This window comes from Cyclospora cayetanensis, unplaced genomic scaffold (assembly GCF_002999335.1).
Source record: "Cyclospora cayetanensis isolate NF1_C8 unplaced genomic scaffold, CcayRef3 CcayRef3_contig_144, whole genome shotgun sequence".
NCBI classification, from domain to species: domain Eukaryota; phylum Apicomplexa; class Conoidasida; order Eucoccidiorida; family Eimeriidae; genus Cyclospora; species Cyclospora cayetanensis.
The window spans coordinates 47,836-64,238 of record NW_020312086.1 but is presented as its reverse complement, the minus strand read 5'-3'; the positions used below and the strand labels follow the sequence as shown (position 1 = coordinate 64,238).

Genomic DNA, 16,403 nt, shown 5'->3' with positions numbered 1-16,403 from the left:
AACTTTGCATAGGGTCCTCTGGCTTGTCCGCATCAAGTGAATGGTACAAAGTCTCCGCATGCAAATAAGAGGCGCTCTCAGTCGACACTAAGTAGAACTACTCGCCTAAGCGGCTCCGACTGTCCGCTTCCCGGCAGACATGCTGAACTGCATTAGGACTCCTCGGCTGCCTGTCACTTGCGCAGTCCTCTGAAGATAAAAAGAGGAGCCCTGGGGACGGTGTAATCGTTGAAGAGCTGTGCCTTCCACGAAGTGCCTTGCACGCGCTTCCGGCTAAAGATGTTGCTTCGTTGGTTTTTTAGTAAGCCCCTCGTTGCATGCCTCTAAAATGCAGGATGCGCAGTCTCTACCAGGCGTGCATATGGCCCTATAATCAGGGAAGCGCACGCTGCTGCGTGATTGCAGGCGTTCTCTTCATGGCACTGCCCGCGTCCGTGGCTCGAAGTGGAACAAAGGAGCAGCGCCTCATTGACGGTCTCAGCTAGGAGATATTGAATGCCAGACTCAATACAAGCCTAGTCGACGGCTACAGAGTGCTATTGCAAAAAAGGTCGCTCTTTCCTTCGTCAGTGCGCTCCAAAAGTTCTCACATGACGGGGGAGGGACAGCTCAAGTGTGCCTAGTTGCAACTTCTAAGCACCCTGACAATCTACAGCTCGTTGGGCACACAGCATTTTGCGGACGCTCTCAGCATTGCACCTTCTTGTATGAAGCTAGCACTAGTCTGCAAGAAAGAAGCCATACGAAGACATACCAACTAGTCAGTTCTTTACCAGTTTTTAGTCATCCATTACTGGAGGAGTAGAAAGCAGCCAACTGGAGCCTAGCCCGCTGCGTAGAAGTGGGCAAGAGGACATCTCGAGTTCGCTATATTCCAGAAAGCTGGTATTCGCACCCGACCGTGTATCTTGAGCTATCTTGAGCCCCTAAAGAAAGCGTCTGTTCAACGTCTCGCGAATCGCCGCAGTAAAGCCACGCCAGGGAACTACAAGGGTCAGAGGGATGCAGAAGGATGCATTACAACAGCGACACCGTGCCGTCCTGCGCTTCCCGCAGCCTTTAGCGACTAACAACTGCGCATCCACCTCCCCAAAATGCCCCGTCCCTTGGGATAGGGGCTTTCGAAAGCACCCTACACCGCCCCTACTTTGCGCCTACTCCTCCCCTTCCCTCCTCCCGCGAACCTTAAAAGGACCGATGTCTCTGCGGTAGCCACGAGTGATTGGAGCCACCGATTCTGTGGACCCTATAGCCCAGATCAACGAGATTCGCCTTTTCTATGTCATCATAAAACGGTGTGCTCGCCGTTAAAAGAGCCCGTCCGTTCATAACGCCACCTGTATGGCTGCGTCTGCCCCGCACGCGCGAGGAGATGCAGCGGCAGCTTTCTAACGAAAGTCACACACACATACAGCGTTGAGCTGATGTGTGCGGCGTTGTTAATACAGGCCAATTTTCGCCACTAATGGTCGCTGGTCTGGACACAAATGCGTCGGTGCGAGTCACTTTCCCTTTTCCTTCTCCAGCTGTTGATACAGCCACGAAGTCCCTTTGCGCCTGACTCGTTCCGTTTGCACTGTGCAGCCTAAAGCTCTGTTAGGAGGGTTGTGCTTGATAAGAAGAAAGAAAGTGCGCACTTTTGGTGGGAGTTGGGGTGGTGTAGCTTCGGGGGCTGGGGGGGGCCCCCCCAGGCGCACTGAGGGCCCCCGGTACCGCCGGTGCTCTCACGCAGGGTAAAGTGGTCCCCATACGGCGGAGAAATCGGCACTGTTTTGCGAAATTGTTCATATGGCTATTTTCGCTGCATAACTGGGGGCCCCAGGGGTACCCACGGGCCCCCACGCAGCCATTGGCATTCCAGGAAGGGGGTCTTCTGGAAAACGCGGCATTGAAGGAGGGTTTTTTTCTCAGCAGACTCAGCGGCACGAACGGCAGCATTGCGACACAGAGCTGCCTACGTACCCAGAGACGTGGCCTTTCCTGCCAACCGCCCCTTCGCCTCCAAAAGCGGGAGGCTGCACTGCGGGATCCATTCGAGCTGAAGCAGCGGCAGGAGAAGCAGGGGCAGGAGGAGAAGAAGAAGCAGCGCGAGCATGCAGCGCGCGTGTGAAATGGTGGTGTCGCTGCTGCGACCGGACCGGCTGCAGCAGAAATGCCCATACCACGTGCTGAACGTGCAGATACTGTCGCTACTGCAGAAGGAGGGCTTCATCAGGGGGTTTGCCGTGAACGGCAGCAAAATCGACATTCTTCTCAAACAGTACCAGGGCGCTCCGGTAGGTTGCAATGGGCAATGCAGGCAGCAAAAGGGCCAGGATCTGAGAAGGGCAAACAAGGGGGTTCTGCAGGCAGCGGGTGGGGGCTGGGAAAGGGGGATGTAAGCTGCGGGGAGACCTCGCGCGGTGCATTTCTGTTCAGCTTCCCCGCATGTATATCCCTTTCATCTTGCTGAGCGTTGTGGCTGTTCCCAAGTCGCTTTGCCTGCGCCTTCAGACACGCCTCGTGCAGGTTCAGATTTAGGGGGCTTTTTGCCGACGCCTCCAGCATCTATGCCCCTTTGCCGCACATGAGCCTCCCCGCGCATGCATAAACAGGCTTCCCCTTTCTTGAGCGTGCCTGCCGGGTTCTGTGGTGCCTCGCTCGCAGGTGATTCGCAATATTCGCGTCGTCTCTAAGCCTTCGCGGGCCATATGGCTGACGGCTGCCGAGCTGAAACACCGCACGCGCTTCAATAGCGGACTGTGGGTGCTGCAGACGGCTTGTGGGGTGTTGAGTCACAGGGACTGCATTCGGATGGGTATTGGGGGAAAGGTTCTGATGGCAGTTAACAACGGCTACCAGCATTTCTGCTAGCACGTGAAGTAGTCGGACAGCAGAGCGCCGCATCTCGCCTCCTTGTGCCGCCTGCTGCTCATCGTCGCTTGCCTTCATGCAACTTTTGCGTCTCGCCTCCCTCTCTATAGAGGCCCCCTCTCCCTCCCCTTTTCTCCGTGCGAGCCTCAGGCCATGCGCAAGGAGGCGAACTGCGCACACATCCCTTTGCACGTTGCATGCAGTGCTTGCGGGATTCGGCTGCCCATCACTCTCACACGCGCTGTTTCTGCCTGTAAGCAACTGCGCTTGAGAGCCTTGGCTCGCCCTTATCCGAAATTAGGCTCAGTGCGTGTGCTTATTTATGGCTGCCTCTCAAGTTCATGGCATCCTCGCGGCCGAGAAGCCCAGCGCAGGGGTTTGTGACGCCACACAGGACAGAGTACAATAAGAGTCAGAGTGTTTGTGCTTTGCTGAGCTGTGCTAGCAAAGGCTGTTCTAGCAAACAATGCCTTCTTCTCCAAAATTCTGAAAATCTGCGCCTACGCACTTGGCGCTACGCTGCGCCTCACGCAGACGCAAGAAGCATCGCAGCCGTCTACTACTGGGGTGGTAAATAAACAGCAAAATATGCCACAATGCGATCTGTGCCCACATATATATATATATATGTCGAACGCTAGGATGATGCGCTGTATGGAGGATCCGCAGCACGGGTCTGCATCGGTCTATGCCCTTGTGGGTGGATGCACAACCGATCGTCTCTAGAAGAGGTGTGAGCAAGCACGTGCGTACAATAGACACACGTGCATCATCTCCCGTTCGTGGCGGGGGGCGGTTCTGAATATCCCATAGAAAAACACGTGGGGGTGTGGGGAGCGCAGCAAGCGTGGAAAGCGACTGTCGCGCTACCTGTCTTTGCGCCCTTCTGGCTGGCCTTTGTGGGGAGGCCCTTCGCGTGTATCGAGGCTTGTGGAAGCGCAAGGAGATGCTTCAGACTCTGCCTCAGCGCACTTCTGGGGGGCCAGTGCAATACAGCACGTGGCAGCCACTACCAGAAACGCAGCCAGGCACCAACATATCTGCAAGCACGGGAGAAAGGCCAGCAACAGGATACCGACACGCGCAGACACGGAAACAAACACACACAGACACGGAAACAAACACACACAGACACGGAAACACACACAGACAGAGACTGCTGTGCGACAGCGGGAACGGGAGGGGACTCCAAGGTATGCCATAAGACTGCACAAAGCAAGAAGGGCAGTTGAGGCCGCCCCAGGCTGTCTGCGTACACCAGAAGAATCGTGTGGGGAGGCTATAATGCCCGAGTGAGGTGCACAACCACAGAGCATCTCAGTGCAGAGTGGAGTGCCTCTCAGAGGGCGCAGAGCCTGTATAGTCAGGCAATCGAGAGAGAGGTGGAAAAGGCATGCACAGCACTTTGAAGGAAAGGGTCAAAGGACAACAAGCCTGGGAAAGAAGAGCGCGTTTCCCACGGAGCATTCCTCCAGAGCAGAGCTGAGAGAGAGAGGTTGGGAAAAGGAAGACGGGGGAGACTAGGAGGGAGGAGAGGGTGTCGCCTCGCGTTACGCCAGACTTACAAGGATCCACGTAGGACAAGGGGGGTGAGGCTGAAGGGCCTTCTCAGATGAATAGTACTTGAAGGCAAGAAGAGCCTCGGCAGAAAGCATTGCTAGATCTAGCCAACACTGCAGTCCCATGCGAGGGCACTCGCTACGGAAACACAAGAGAAGGCGCACATCCGTACAGAGGCAGCACACATGGCGCGAATGCAGCTGCACGCAAGCAACTGTAGACATGGCGGATGGGACAAAGACGGAGAAGACGACGCTGCGTGCAGGAAGCGCTGAGGAGGCTATAAACAAAAAGATAGGATGCTGTTTCGAGTTCGGTGCTGCTGACTGCGTGTCTCGCTGCTACGGGGGCACCCGCACTTCGGCCAGGGGTGCAGGGTGCCACGAAGTCACATCAAAAACTGCATTCTCACCAACAGCAGAGGCCGTATAGGAATGTGAATAAGAATGTGAATATATATATATATATGTATGTATGTATATATGTCTGTGTGGGTGACCTGTCTGTCAGATAAGCGTAGAACTCCCGAGTTCCCGCAGCAGCTGCAAATGCGAAGAGGGTGGTCCTGGCGAGGATTATCCAGTGGGAGTTGCCTATGTAGAGTTCAGCCTTCAAAAAGAAGACATTAAGGTCCAAGAGTGTGACTGCCAAGCAGAAGAAGACAATCCCTACAAAGCACTTGACCGATTTCAGCATCGACGGCCAGTGGTAAGCCGTCCTGCAAAGGCCACGAAAAGCGCAGCGCAAGCCTCCAAAACAAGCCTCATCCATGCAAAGCGCACTGAAGCGAAGGCAACGGCAGCAGTAGCAGTAGCACTGCTACTACTGGCACTACTGTGCATGCACTGGCGGTTTGTTCCACTCGCCAGAAGGAAGCAGCGGCACTCGCCACGAGGGGGGAAGGGGGCAGGAGGGGGAGGCTCAGGACTGGAGAGCTTGTGCATGCGAAGAATGTTTCCCTGTCCGGAACGAACAGCACTCTCTTGCACCGAAGAAGGGAAACACGAGCGCATGCAGCTGGAATAGCCGTGCAGGCAAAAGCCGCTCGAGAGCCTCACAGTTCATAGGGAAGCAACTGATTCACGGCAGCCGTGAGGCGAGACGCATGGGGAACGCGTTGCTTGGGATGCTGTTGCTGCTTCCGTTGGAGCTCAAGGAGCTTTTGCTGCAGCTGCTGGTGCTGCAATTGTTGCTGCTTGTTGCCGCGGCATCCCTGCTTTGCCGAACCACGTGGCGAGTTGCATGTTGGCGAAGAGGAGGCCGCTGCTGCAGTAGCTGCACAGAAGGCTGTCACAGGGTATTCCCCCTCGTGAGTATCTGCTGGATAGACGGCGCAATTCGATCCGGTTGCTGGCGAGTCGGAGGCAGGCAAGGGGGCATTGCGTACGGAGAAGGAGAGCGAGGCTGAATTGCTTAAGGCCAAAAGGCGTCCCTCGTAATTTGCATGCCATTGGTATTGCAACATTTGGAACCGTCGGCAAAGAAACAAGCCCGCGCATATCCCTAGAAAATTGCAGCCAAGGATATCCAGCAGAACCTGAGAAAATCAAGCTGCAGAGGCTGTACAGCCGCGTCGGAAAGCCGATGCAGTTACAACAGCTAGTCTGCTAGGGAGGGAGGGCAACTACAGTTCCCCAACAGGCAGCAGCGCATCGCAGCACCCGCAACTTCAGCCCGTTCATCAAAAAGCAAACACACACAGTTACAGGAAGGCACTGCTGCCCGCCAAAGCGACACGTGCGCTGCTTACGTGATCCCACCAACACTCCCAAAAGTTGGGAAGGATGTGCCGGAAAGAAATTTCCATCCACTCGAAGAGGACAGACAGAATCCACAGAAGCCACGTGTCTCTGATAACCATCGCCTTCACGAGCCATCCAAAGAAATGTGCCAAAACAAATATGTCAAGCTTATCCTGAAGAAAGAAATCAACGCATTCCAAGCCAGCCTTTACCCCTGACAGCGCGCAGCAGCGCCCTCAGTTCCCGCACAGCTGCTGGAGTGCAGGCGCTATGTCTCTAAACGTAGGTAGACGTAGGCCTTTGCACAAAATGAAGCCTCAAGTCAGCTCGACTTGAAAAAGACGCACAGTGAGACAGCGTGAGAAAGAGAGAGAGAGAGAATGAGAGACAGGCAGGCGGTATGCTGGGATCCGAAAGAGGTAGCAGGAGAATCTCGCACTTCCGTATCTCCCTTTAACAGACTCCCCTTCCCCCCCTTCTCCCCTCCTCTCCCCCCTACCATCTGTCTCGCTCTGTCTGCCGTTCTAGGCCCTTTCGCCACGCTCGCGGGTGCAACAATGCAGCCTCTAACAACCGAATCTTGGCTCCCCATCGTCTTTTATGTTAAGTGCACGTTTTTGACTCACAAGGACAGCCGCCCACGAGTTGCAACCTTCGGCGTAATTTCGCTCTTCTAAAGGAATGCCTGTCGAGGGATCCAACCAGTGAAGACCAGCCCTCACATCTGCCAAGTTCTATAGCCACGCACGCAGCCAGCACCACACACCGAAACCACAAAAACACGGAAAAGGCAAATTTCATCCTTGAGCCTGAGACCTTCGCATGCCCAGGAGGCACAACAGAGGCCTAAACGAAGAAATAAATGAATATACATAGTGTATATATACAAACATATACATATATATGTATGCATATAATATATATATGTATATAAATACATGTATATGCTGAGGCGCCCGCCATACGTATTCCTGCTGGCGTGTTCGGATGCAAGAAACCTATTTGTTCTGGTGTATCTCGGGGATCCGCAGACAATCAGTAGAGGCCGTTAGAGAGGATGAGAGGTGGAGGAGGAAAAATAGGCACATACGCCACGACGGAGGCACAAAGAAATCCATCTCTCCCACACAGACGCCACACATGCACCTCAACAGCGACTGGCAGCGCTTGAAGCGAAAGCAAGCAAGCATGCATTTGTACAAACGACATGGATGCATTTAAAAAGTAGTGCATGTAAAGAAACGACATGGATGCATTTAAAAAGTAGTGCATGTAAAGAAACGACATGCATGTATTAAAAAAGTAGTGCATGTAAAGAAACGACATGCATGCATTAAAAAAGTAATCCATGAAAAGAAACGACATGCTTGCATAGAGAAGCTATGTATGCATAGAAAAGACATGCATGCATAGAAAGCGTGGAAAAACGCAGAACCGAGAGGTGTGGGTAGGCGAAGAGAGCGCTAGAAGGAGGAGGAGGCAGGCTGCAGTCGTTAGGCGGGGGCTTACTTGGAAGAGGAGGAAGATGATACCAACAAGATAGACGATGCTGCAGCTTTTAACGAAGCGCCAGATGATTGGCGATGGACGAACCAAGAGGCCGTCTGGCAGTTGTAAGGTCCCGAAGAGCAAGAAGATGAGCAGGGAGGCAAGCGCGCCACTGCAGGAGAGGCGACAGAAAGTGGTCAGTGTTACGGTGTGTTGGTGGGAAGAAGAGGGCGGGTGAAGTGTGCCGAGGCTGTGAAGGGAAGGCAGAAGGGGAGGAGGAGTTCGGAGAGTGAGTGCAGCTGTTTGAGAGCTCTAGGCGACAGGCCTGGAGAGAGAGAGAGAGAGAGAAAAAGAGAGAGAGAGAAAAAGACGCATGCAGGGGCATACCTAAGAAGGCGAACTCTGCGGGAGCTGTTCTGCTGCGAGTGGATTTGCGCAGCTACAAAAATGAGGAGAAGGGCGCCGCAGAGGGATGAGACGGTTTTTGGCCTGTGCGAACGACGCAAGTGGATTCGCGAGGCATGTGGCAACGCTCTGAGAGATGCAAAGCGGTTGGCGAAAAAAGCCGAACCCAAAAGCGCATGCACAGTCTGTCCTGTCTATACAAGTCGCTCTGTTTTTGCACGTTGGCATACCTGTGGAGCCAGCCTTCCTTTAAGAACTCTGGAGCCTGCGAAGCGCGAACTCGAGGACCAACGTATTCTCTGGAGGGTACTGACGTCTGAATGCCTGCATCTCGCAGCTGCACTCTTCGGGGAGGGGGGAGAGAGGTTCTGGATTCTGTGAAATTCCAAGAGGATGCCTCCTCGTGGGAGCCGCTTTTTTGCGCTTCCATCTCGAGGCAGACGCAGGCACCGTCGAGGAGATGGATCTATGGTGCATGTGTGTGTATGTATGGGTATGCAACGCTCTCGGACTTGCGAGCACTCAGTCAGAGGAATGAGTGCATGCAGACAGACGCGTGGTGTCTGACATCCAGACACCTCGTCTTCTGAATGCAGATTTCCCTCCTCTCGGAATCGCTAGGCTTCCTGTAGAAAGGGGATCTTCGCTCTGCAACGCTCGCTGCACTCGGGCGCAGAGCAGAGAAACGTCGAGCCTGTAGCCGAGCTGCGCCGAGTGGAGCGGAGCTATCGGGCTCTGTGGGAGGGGGAAGGTGCTCCAAATAGAGCTTTCTGACTGCGTTATACTCCGTGTAACTGCAGCAGACAGAGGCGCAGCCGCGAATGCAGCAAGAACGACGGCAGGGGCAGAGGGGGCTGTGTTAAAAGTGGTCTGCCCTGGAGAACTGTTGCCTAGTCCTACTTCACGAAGAAAGCCGCATGGGTGTTTTAAGGCCTCTGATAAGCCTTTAGGGCATCTGAGTGCAGTCTGGTGGAGGGGGGGGGCGAAAGATCTACAGGAGTTGCCTGGAGGTCAAGAGCGTGGAGGGGGCTTGGATGCGTATACAGGGGAGGGGGGGAAGCGGCAAGGCAACTGCTGCATAGAGGACGGCGTCAAAACTTGGGATTCCCTGATCGGTCGAGGATATATATATTTTAAAGAAGCAGCAGCGTCAATGACATCCCAAGTATAATTTAGCGGTCAGGTAGACCAACCTGCCCTGCCCGCTGCAGCACAGCCTTCAGTCAGGAGGCTATGAGCGCGAGGTGTCCAGTAGGGAAGTACCGCCCCGTGCCGGCTCTTGCGCGGAAACAAGAGGCCTGCAGACGCTGAAAAAGGAAAAAAACACCTCATGCCATTATTCACCCTCAAGGTGAAAGATGTGGAGAGCAGCTGTTGCTGCTGCCTCCCGATCCCAAGCCTTCGGGGGGCCCCCCCCCCGAGCAAGAAGCTTGACGCTTCTTAGGATTGGCGCCTCTACTGCTGCAGCAGCCGAATCAGCAGCGCCACTCGACGCATTAGGCTGCGCTTACTGTGCAAATGGGAGGCTTAGATCGCGGGGGGAGTGGCTTGCAACGGGGGAAGCCTCGCTGTTGCAGCGAGGCTTCCCCCGTTGCAAGTACGTGCAGCGGCAGCAACATCGAGGCCTAGCAACTGAGAGCATCTCGGCTATATTGCGGCAAATGGAGAGGGAACCCCGCAGCTTGCAGCTGGGGAAGCTGGGGAGTGGAACCGAAGGCCTCGTTGCTGCCGCATCAGGTGACCACACGAGCTTACAGTGCAGCATCTGCCAGCTGCTTCAAGTGCTCTTGTTGGTGTGTTTGAATGTGTGTGTTTGAATGTGTGTTCTTGAATGTGTGTGTTTGAATGTTTGTTCTTGAATGTGTGTATTTGAATGTGTGTGTTTGAATGTGTGTGTTTGAATGTGTGTTCTTGAATGTGTGTTCTTGAATGTGTGTGTTTGAATGTGTGTGTTTGAATGTGCGTGTTTGAATGTGTGTGTTTGAATGTGTGTGTTTGAATGTGTGTGTTTGAGTGCGTGTGTTTGAATGTGTGTGTTTGAATGTGTGTGTTTGAATGCGTGTGTTTGAATGTGTGTTCTTGAATGTGTGTGTTTGAATGTGTGTTCTTGAATGTGTGTTCTTGAATGTGTGTGTTTGAATGTGTGTGTTTGAATGTGTGTTCTTGAATGTGTGTGTTTGAATGTGTTTGCTTGAGTGTGTGTGTTTGAATGTGTATGCATGCATGCTGCTTCTTCTCGCGCGCATTTGACGTTCTGTTGTTGCTGCGTTATGGCTGTGCGCAGGAAGCCTGCTGCTTTGTGAGGGCCTCGCAGCGGCTCGCCTGGGGGATGCGCTATTCGTGAAGGGCCTCATCGGGGGGGATCCCTCCCGAGTGGGAGTCGTGCTCGAGCTGTGGAAGAAGCACGTGCTGGTGGGGCTGCTGCAAGACTTCCCCTCTGGCTCCACAGCACAGGCAGGTAGTAAAGCGACGGGGGAGGGGGGCTTTGCGCAGAGGAGGGGCGAAGCTGCGAGCTCCATAGAGGAGCTGCTGCAACAACTGCAGCGGCAGCAGCTGCAAGCGCAAGACATGCGGGAGACGGCGCTGTGCAGCCTGGTGAACAGCCCTATCGGGTTTCCCGACGGCAGCGCTTGCAGCGTCAGGGAGGTTTGGGGGGACTGCAGTGTGTCGGTAGAGGTGCTCTCGCCAGCTGCAGCGCTTCTGCAGCTGCATCAGGAGGCAGCAGCAGCAACTGCTGCTGCTGCGGAGCAGCTGTACAGGCCTCCTCCTGCGCTGCAGCTGTGGCGAGCCTGTAGCACACGTCAGCGTCGGCGGGGAGGAGAAGGCTCGCAGAGTGCAAGCTGCACCCACTACCAAAGGCCGCCTCTGCTTTTATCCGGATGGGCACCTCTCGATGCGTTGTTGCCGGTTGGCGCAGGAGATGTGGTGCTGTTGCATGGCCCTTTCAGATCAGGAAAGACATCGCTGATGCTGCACAGTGTGGCCTTATGGCTGCAGCAGCTAGCCGTGGAGGCAGCAACGGATCAAGTCGCAGGAACAGCCCCCACGTCAGACTCCGCAGCTCCAACAGCGGTTCTGGTGCTGTTAGGTCTTTCGGGGTATTCCCTTGCACAGCAGCTTCGTTCGCTGCGCGCTGCCTTTGCTGCAGCGCGGCAGCAGATGCAGCAGATACAGATGCGGCAGATGCGCTCTCAGCAGATGCAGCTGAAAGTGTTGTACGTTGCACCTGGGGAGGAGGCATGCGTCTCAGCCTTTGTTGCTCCCCTGTTGGGGCTTCGACTGGCGCAAGTACTGCAGCGCAGGCATAAGGGTCGGAAGGGCGGTGCAGCAGTGCTTTTGGCAGCCGATGGGTTGCATGTGCAAGCTGCTGCAGCAGCAGAGGTATCCAATTCGTTGCAGCAGCTTGCGCCAGCTGGAGAGGCAACCCTGAGAGGACCCCTCTGTTTTCCGCATTCAATGTATGGGCTACTTGCCAGTGACGAAGAGGGCACTCTTGCGGCGGCAACACCAGCATCATCAGCGCAGCATGAGGAGGCACACGTGCAACCTCTGACGAGAATCTTCTGCGTCGATACCGAAGGAGACGAAGAAGACGCAACTGCTACTACGAGGATAGCAAGCAGCTTCTCTGGGGCCTCTGCAGTGACTGCTTTGGCTTCGCTTTCCAACGCATGTGTCTCGTTGAGGAGCGGTAAGAGCAGCAGCATCAGGCGAGGCAGCGCTGGAGCCTCGGTGCCTTGTGTGGATTGGAGCAAGTTGTTGCAGCAGTCGCCGCAGCGGGTGCTGGCAGACGCATTCTCCTCTCTTAGCAGCTGCTGCTTCTCCCCCGCGTTCTCTAATGCTGCAGCTGCCTCGGAGACTGTGCAGCTGCATCAAGCAGCCGTCGCTGCTGCGGAGGCGCTTGTTCGAGTGAGTCGCAGCAGCAGCCCCTCCAGCAGGGCAGCAGCACAGCCGCTGCTGCTGCGCATTGCTGCGGCCGCCTTCCTGTGGCAGCAGCACCAACTGCAGCAAGAAGGAGAGAGACAGCACCTCCTGAAGCAGCTCCGGCTGCATGTGGAGGACCACGAAGCAGAAGAACTTCGCAGTTTGCGACTTGCCGCTGCCGTTGTCGCTGTTCAGCAGCGCCAGCCGCCGCTGTATCGCAGCTTGCCCGAGCAGCTCCTGCTGCTTCGTGCTGCAGCCTTTTACTTCTTTGACCCCTTCCACGATTCTTGCAGCAGCAGCACCATAAGCATTGCGAAAAAAGCGGCTACGTTCAGCGAACAGCTGCTGCAGCAGTTCCCGGCTACTTACCCGTCGCTGTGGACTGAGCTGCAGCAACATCTGCACGGCTTGCACAGCCTCGCTTCAGAAGGGCTGGCAGGGGAGGCCTCCACCACACTGCAGCATCGCTGCAGCCCCCGGGAGGCGGCTGTTGCTGCCCTCCTCCTGCTGCGGCGCATCGATGAAGCTCTCTTCTCTTTAAGAGAAAGCTTCAGTCTAACGCGCACTCTTCCGTAGGCTCGGCATCCTCCTCCCAGAACAGCCTTCGCTTTAGGAAGGCTGTTCTGGGGAAGGCATCGCTAGCTGAGGGCGCAGTCGGTCGTTTCTACTGAAAAAAACCTTCCACCACTGCGGGTACAGTTGAAAACGCCTCCCCTATCAGGCAGACTCGTGCGCCGCTTTTGGCAGAACTCCAAGTCAAGTTACATGTCACCGGCTATCTGCTCCCCGATATCCAATGCAAATTTCTCCGTGCCTCTGCATAAATCATCTCCTACCCTTTAAAGCGCGTCTGTATATGTACAGAATATACATTTATACATATACACGCACTCATTTGCGTGTCGTTTCCTCTTCATATTCATTTATGTGTCGCTGCCTACCCTTTGCTCGGGCCCCTCCCTCCCGTGCGCGCTTCTCCTCCCTTCCTTCCAGTCATGGAGTGATGTGTATCTTCGTGTGCGTGTGCCTTCCTCCCTCCCTTCCAATCTCCCCCCCGTTGCGTCTTTTTTTGGACCACGATGCGCCTAGAACTGTCTAGTGACCTCCTGCAGCTTACAAAACGCTTTTGAACTCCGATACGCTCAGAATAGGTTACTATGTCTTACGCCCCTGTGTCTGCATCTATCTGTACACGACGATATCCACTTAGAGTCTGACACACCAAGCCTGCTAACCCCGCGTGGGCTCTCCCCCCAGCTGCCGACTGACTCGTCACGCACGCCATGTTTGCGCTGCCCCTCCATGCTTCCCAAGCGTCTCCTCCCCTTGCTGCCGGTTGTCAGCCAGCGTGAGGACGTCGCTGCGTGGGGAACAAACGGCCAAGAAAGAGTGGTAACATGCACCACTGCTGCTACAGCAAAAGCGCAAGATACTGGCATCACGCGCTCTCGCAATGACAGATATTCGGACAAGTGAACCACGGAGCAGTAGCTGCAGGTTTGTGCTACAGCAGCAGTAGCTGCGGCTTTGTGCTACAGCAGCAGTAGCTGCGGCTTTGTGCTACAGCAGCAGTAGCTGCAGCACAAAGGGTTACCCCTGCCTCTGCCCTTTGTTTGCGCTGCACCCGCTACACATCGCCGAAACGCTATGCCACGTTTGGATGCTGCGCGAGCAAGTGAGCTGCAGCGACAAGAGCAGTTTGAAGAGCAGCAGCCGCAGTCGTCCCCGCTGTACAACCTGAGATTTTTATGAGCACGTGCCTCAACAGCCTCCACTTAGTCGTCGAATAAGCTGCTTTTAGCCGCCCCGGTAGGCTCAGAATCTGCAAAAATGGTGCTTGGACCCCCTCCTCTGATCAAAGATGACATAAGGGACTGGTGCTTTTGCTGAAGGGCCTCCCGCTTCTTGCGTTGCTCCTCCTCTCGCCTCTGTCTTTCTTCTTCCTGCTGCTGCTGCAGCAATAACAACCGACGCTGCTCTTGTTCCCTCTGCTGCTGCTCGCGCTCCCGCTGCTGCTGCATGAGGAACTGGTGCTGCAGCTCCTGCTGCCGCCGCTCGTCTGCAAGCCTCTGCTGCTGCTGCATCAGATGCTGCTTCTGCTGCAAGACATCACTGTGCGGGCAGCCATTAGCAGGGGAACAGGGGGGAGAAACAATGTGGCCTCTTCTGTAGCCTCTTCTTCCCAGCTCCGCGTTACTGCCTGCTTCAGCTGCAGGTGTCGCAGCAGCCTCCATGTGTCCACGTCCTGAGTGTTGGATGGCGGTAAGTAGCTGCTTAATCAGCTGGTGAGAAGCTGCTTGCTGCTGCTGCAGCTGCTGCAGCAGCAGCTGTTGCTGCTGCTGCTGCTGCCGAACCTCCTCCACATTCCGAGACAGCCGCTGCAGCGTGATAGAAGCCCTCTCACCGCCGCATGTACAAACGGGAGCAGCGGCCTGACTTTGTTGCGGCTGAGCATGGCTCTGCAACTGCATGCGAAGCATCCTCTCTTGTAGAGCTTGCTGCTGCTGCTGCGGTTCTTCCCGATCCAGCAGGCTGCCACTGAGATCCGTGTCTGAAGGATGCGTCTCTGCTGCTGCCGCTGCTTCTGCAGCTGTGATAGGGTCTGGTCCGTCGTCTCGCCAGTCGTCGAGGAGGAGAGAGTCTGCTGCCGCTTCTGCAATAGCAGCAGAGGAGTTTCGGATGGATGTGGCGTAAGAAGGATCTTCCGTGGCAGCGGTGCAAGGACGCACCACAGGGTCGGCAAGACTGTCGTCTCCCAGCAGAAGGCCCTCTTCTTGTTGCAGAGCAGCTGCTGCATGTTGCGCTGCTGCTGCATGTTGCGCTGCTGCTGCATGTTGCGCTGCTGTTGAGGAAGCGCCTATTGGGGGGAAGGCGGGGTGGCTGGGAGAGACTGCTGCGGGAGACAGCAGAGGGGAACCTGCCGTCGCGATTGCTGTGGCGGCTGCTGCTGTGACGGCGGCTATTTGCTGCTCCGCACTGCTGAGGCGTGAGGAAGCCCACGTGTCTTCTTCCTCCCACATAGCAGAAGTTGCCATGGTTGCGTGTTTATGATGAGATTTCCTTTGTGCAGGCGTAGCTGCGCGGGAGTTCGTGCGCAGCCAGTGTAGGGCGCATGCCTTGCGGGCCTCGAGCTTTCAGGCACTTTTCTGCGTGTTGGCCAAAAATTACGTTTTAGGGGTTCTCCACGCGTCAAAAAAGGATTTCCTGAAGGTTTGTTTGCTTCTTGAGTGGGCCCCTGACACGGTGAATGTGGGCGTCAAAAGGAGTGGCAAGGAACCGTCTGCACGGCTGCCCTCGCTCGTGCTCTCTCTCTCTCTCACTCTCTCTCTCGAGGTATCTGTTGAGACACAGGATCCGAAGTTAGGGTCTGAAGTAGCTGAATTGGAGTGTAAAAACACAAAGAAAGCGGAATAGAGGGCGTGGTTTGCGCTATGTCTTGAGCCGCTGCACACACATACAGGACCCTGGAGCGAGGACGGCGGCTGCGAGGCCCCTGAAAGGGGTGGTGGTGGTAAGCGTGTTTCTTGCAGTTCTTGCAAGAAGAAGCGCAAGGCGTGCTTTAATCCTTTCGTCCTTTCAGCAGTGTGCTGGTCTAAGCAGGTGCAGCGCAGCAGTTGTTGGCTATTTTGCGTTTGCTGCAGGTTGCCACTTCTCCAGCCACTCTCTCTGTCTACCCGCCTGCCTTCTCATTCCCTATAGTAGAACGTGGGGCCCCTTCCAGCAGACAGATGCTTTTCTTCCAGACTTCCTGATCAAGGTCTCATGGAGGCACTTTGCCTTCCTGGTATAGCCGTCCCTTCATCGCTGCTCTGTCTCCTTGGTGCGTTTGTTTGAGCGCTTTCCTCAGCTGCGCTCCCAAGATCCGGCAACCCATCTTGCACCGCTAGAGGGGATTTCCTTGCTTCTCAATGTCGCACACCGCGCGCTCTCTGGTGCATTTCATTTTCTCGCCAGAAACGTAAGGGGCTGTTCTCCAGGCTGACAGCGCCCCAAGCTCAGGTTCGAAGCCACGACTTGCTCTCTCGCCGCTCGCTCCGGTGTACAGGGAGCTGCTAGCAGCAGCTGTCTTGAGCATTACAGCCGAATCGAAGCAACAGCAGCTCCTGCAGCTGCAGGGGCAAGCAGCTGGCGGCATACATCACGGCATTTCCGCACTGCGGCATTCGGTCGGTGTAGACGAGGTGTTCTCCGGCTCGAACACGCAAAGACGAGCTCTTAGCCCCTCTCATCAGCATCCTTGACAGCCACGCCATGAGAGGCAATCTTGGTCATAAGGGCTGATGGACAGTATCCGGTGCCAGTTGGCAGCTCTCATGCACTGCGTGGAAAACTCAAAGCACCAAGACTTTAGGCACCCCTCAGTCTGCAAGTTCTTCCTCACAGGAATTTGCCCTCTTCAGCTCTTGGACGGAGTGGTAAACGCTTGTGCGG

General features: G+C 55.4%; 4 protein-coding genes across 4 annotated transcripts; 2 read left to right on the top strand and 2 right to left on the bottom strand.

Annotated features, from left to right (window-relative positions):
* Window positions 1-2,087: 2,087 nt before the first annotated feature.
* LOC34622674 (30S ribosomal protein S8) lies at window positions 2,088-2,853 on the top strand. Its single transcript, XM_022735821.2, has 2 exons — window positions 2,088-2,276; window positions 2,647-2,853. The coding sequence occupies exons 1-2, from the start codon at window positions 2,094-2,096 to the stop codon at window positions 2,851-2,853; spliced, it is 390 nt and encodes a 129-aa protein (XP_022591106.2). The 5' UTR covers window positions 2,088-2,093.
* Window positions 2,854-3,173: 320 nt separating this feature from the next.
* LOC34622675 (CDP-diacylglycerol--serine O-phosphatidyltransferase 2) lies at window positions 3,174-8,478 on the bottom strand. Its single transcript, XM_026336733.1, has 10 exons — window positions 8,279-8,478; window positions 8,031-8,132; window positions 7,665-7,815; window positions 6,782-6,889; window positions 6,164-6,328; window positions 5,610-5,950; window positions 4,913-5,131; window positions 4,419-4,551; window positions 3,724-3,893; window positions 3,174-3,339 (listed from the first exon to the last, which is right to left on the bottom strand). The coding sequence occupies exons 1-10, from the start codon at window positions 8,476-8,478 to the stop codon at window positions 3,174-3,176; spliced, it is 1,755 nt and encodes a 584-aa protein (XP_026192518.1).
* A 928-nt stretch (window positions 8,479-9,406) lies between these two features.
* LOC34622676 lies at window positions 9,407-12,548 on the top strand. The gene is made up of 2 exons (XM_026336732.1): window positions 9,407-9,785; window positions 10,333-12,548. The coding sequence occupies exons 1-2, from the start codon at window positions 9,407-9,409 to the stop codon at window positions 12,546-12,548; spliced, it is 2,595 nt and encodes an 864-aa protein (XP_026192517.1).
* Window positions 12,549-13,747: 1,199 nt separating this feature from the next.
* Window positions 13,748-15,007, bottom strand: LOC34622677 (putative uncharacterized protein DDB_G0271606). Its single transcript, XM_026336731.1, has one exon. It carries the CDS (start codon window positions 15,005-15,007, stop codon window positions 13,748-13,750), a length of 1,260 nt encoding a protein of 419 aa, XP_026192516.1.
* Window positions 15,008-16,403: the final 1,396 nt, after the last annotated feature.

Coding starts and splice junctions, on each gene's coding strand:
- LOC34622674 (XM_022735821.2), top strand. CDS start 2,094: ATGCAGCGCGCGTGTGAAATGGTGGTGTCGCTGCTGCGACCGGACCGG. Junction 2,277..2,646: donor AACAGTACCAGGGCGCTCCG/GTAGGTTGCAAT, acceptor CCTCGCTCGCAG/GTGATTCGCAATATTCGCGT.
- LOC34622676 (XM_026336732.1), top strand. CDS start 9,407: ATGTGGAGAGCAGCTGTTGCTGCTGCCTCCCGATCCCAAGCCTTCGGG. Junction 9,786..10,332: donor CCTCGTTGCTGCCGCATCAG/GTGACCACACGA, acceptor GGCTGTGCGCAG/GAAGCCTGCTGCTTTGTGAG.
- LOC34622675 (XM_026336733.1), bottom strand. CDS start 8,478: ATGGAAGCGCAAAAAAGCGGCTCCCACGAGGAGGCATCCTCTTGGAAT. Junction 8,133..8,278: donor AAGGAAGGCTGGCTCCACAG/GTATGCCAACGT, acceptor TCGTTCGCACAG/GCCAAAAACCGTCTCATCCC. Junction 5,132..5,609: donor CAGGGATGCCGCGGCAACAA/GCAGCAACAATT, acceptor TGGCCTTTGCAG/GACGGCTTACCACTGGCCGT.
- LOC34622677 (XM_026336731.1), bottom strand. CDS start 15,007: ATGGCAACTTCTGCTATGTGGGAGGAAGAAGACACGTGGGCTTCCTCA.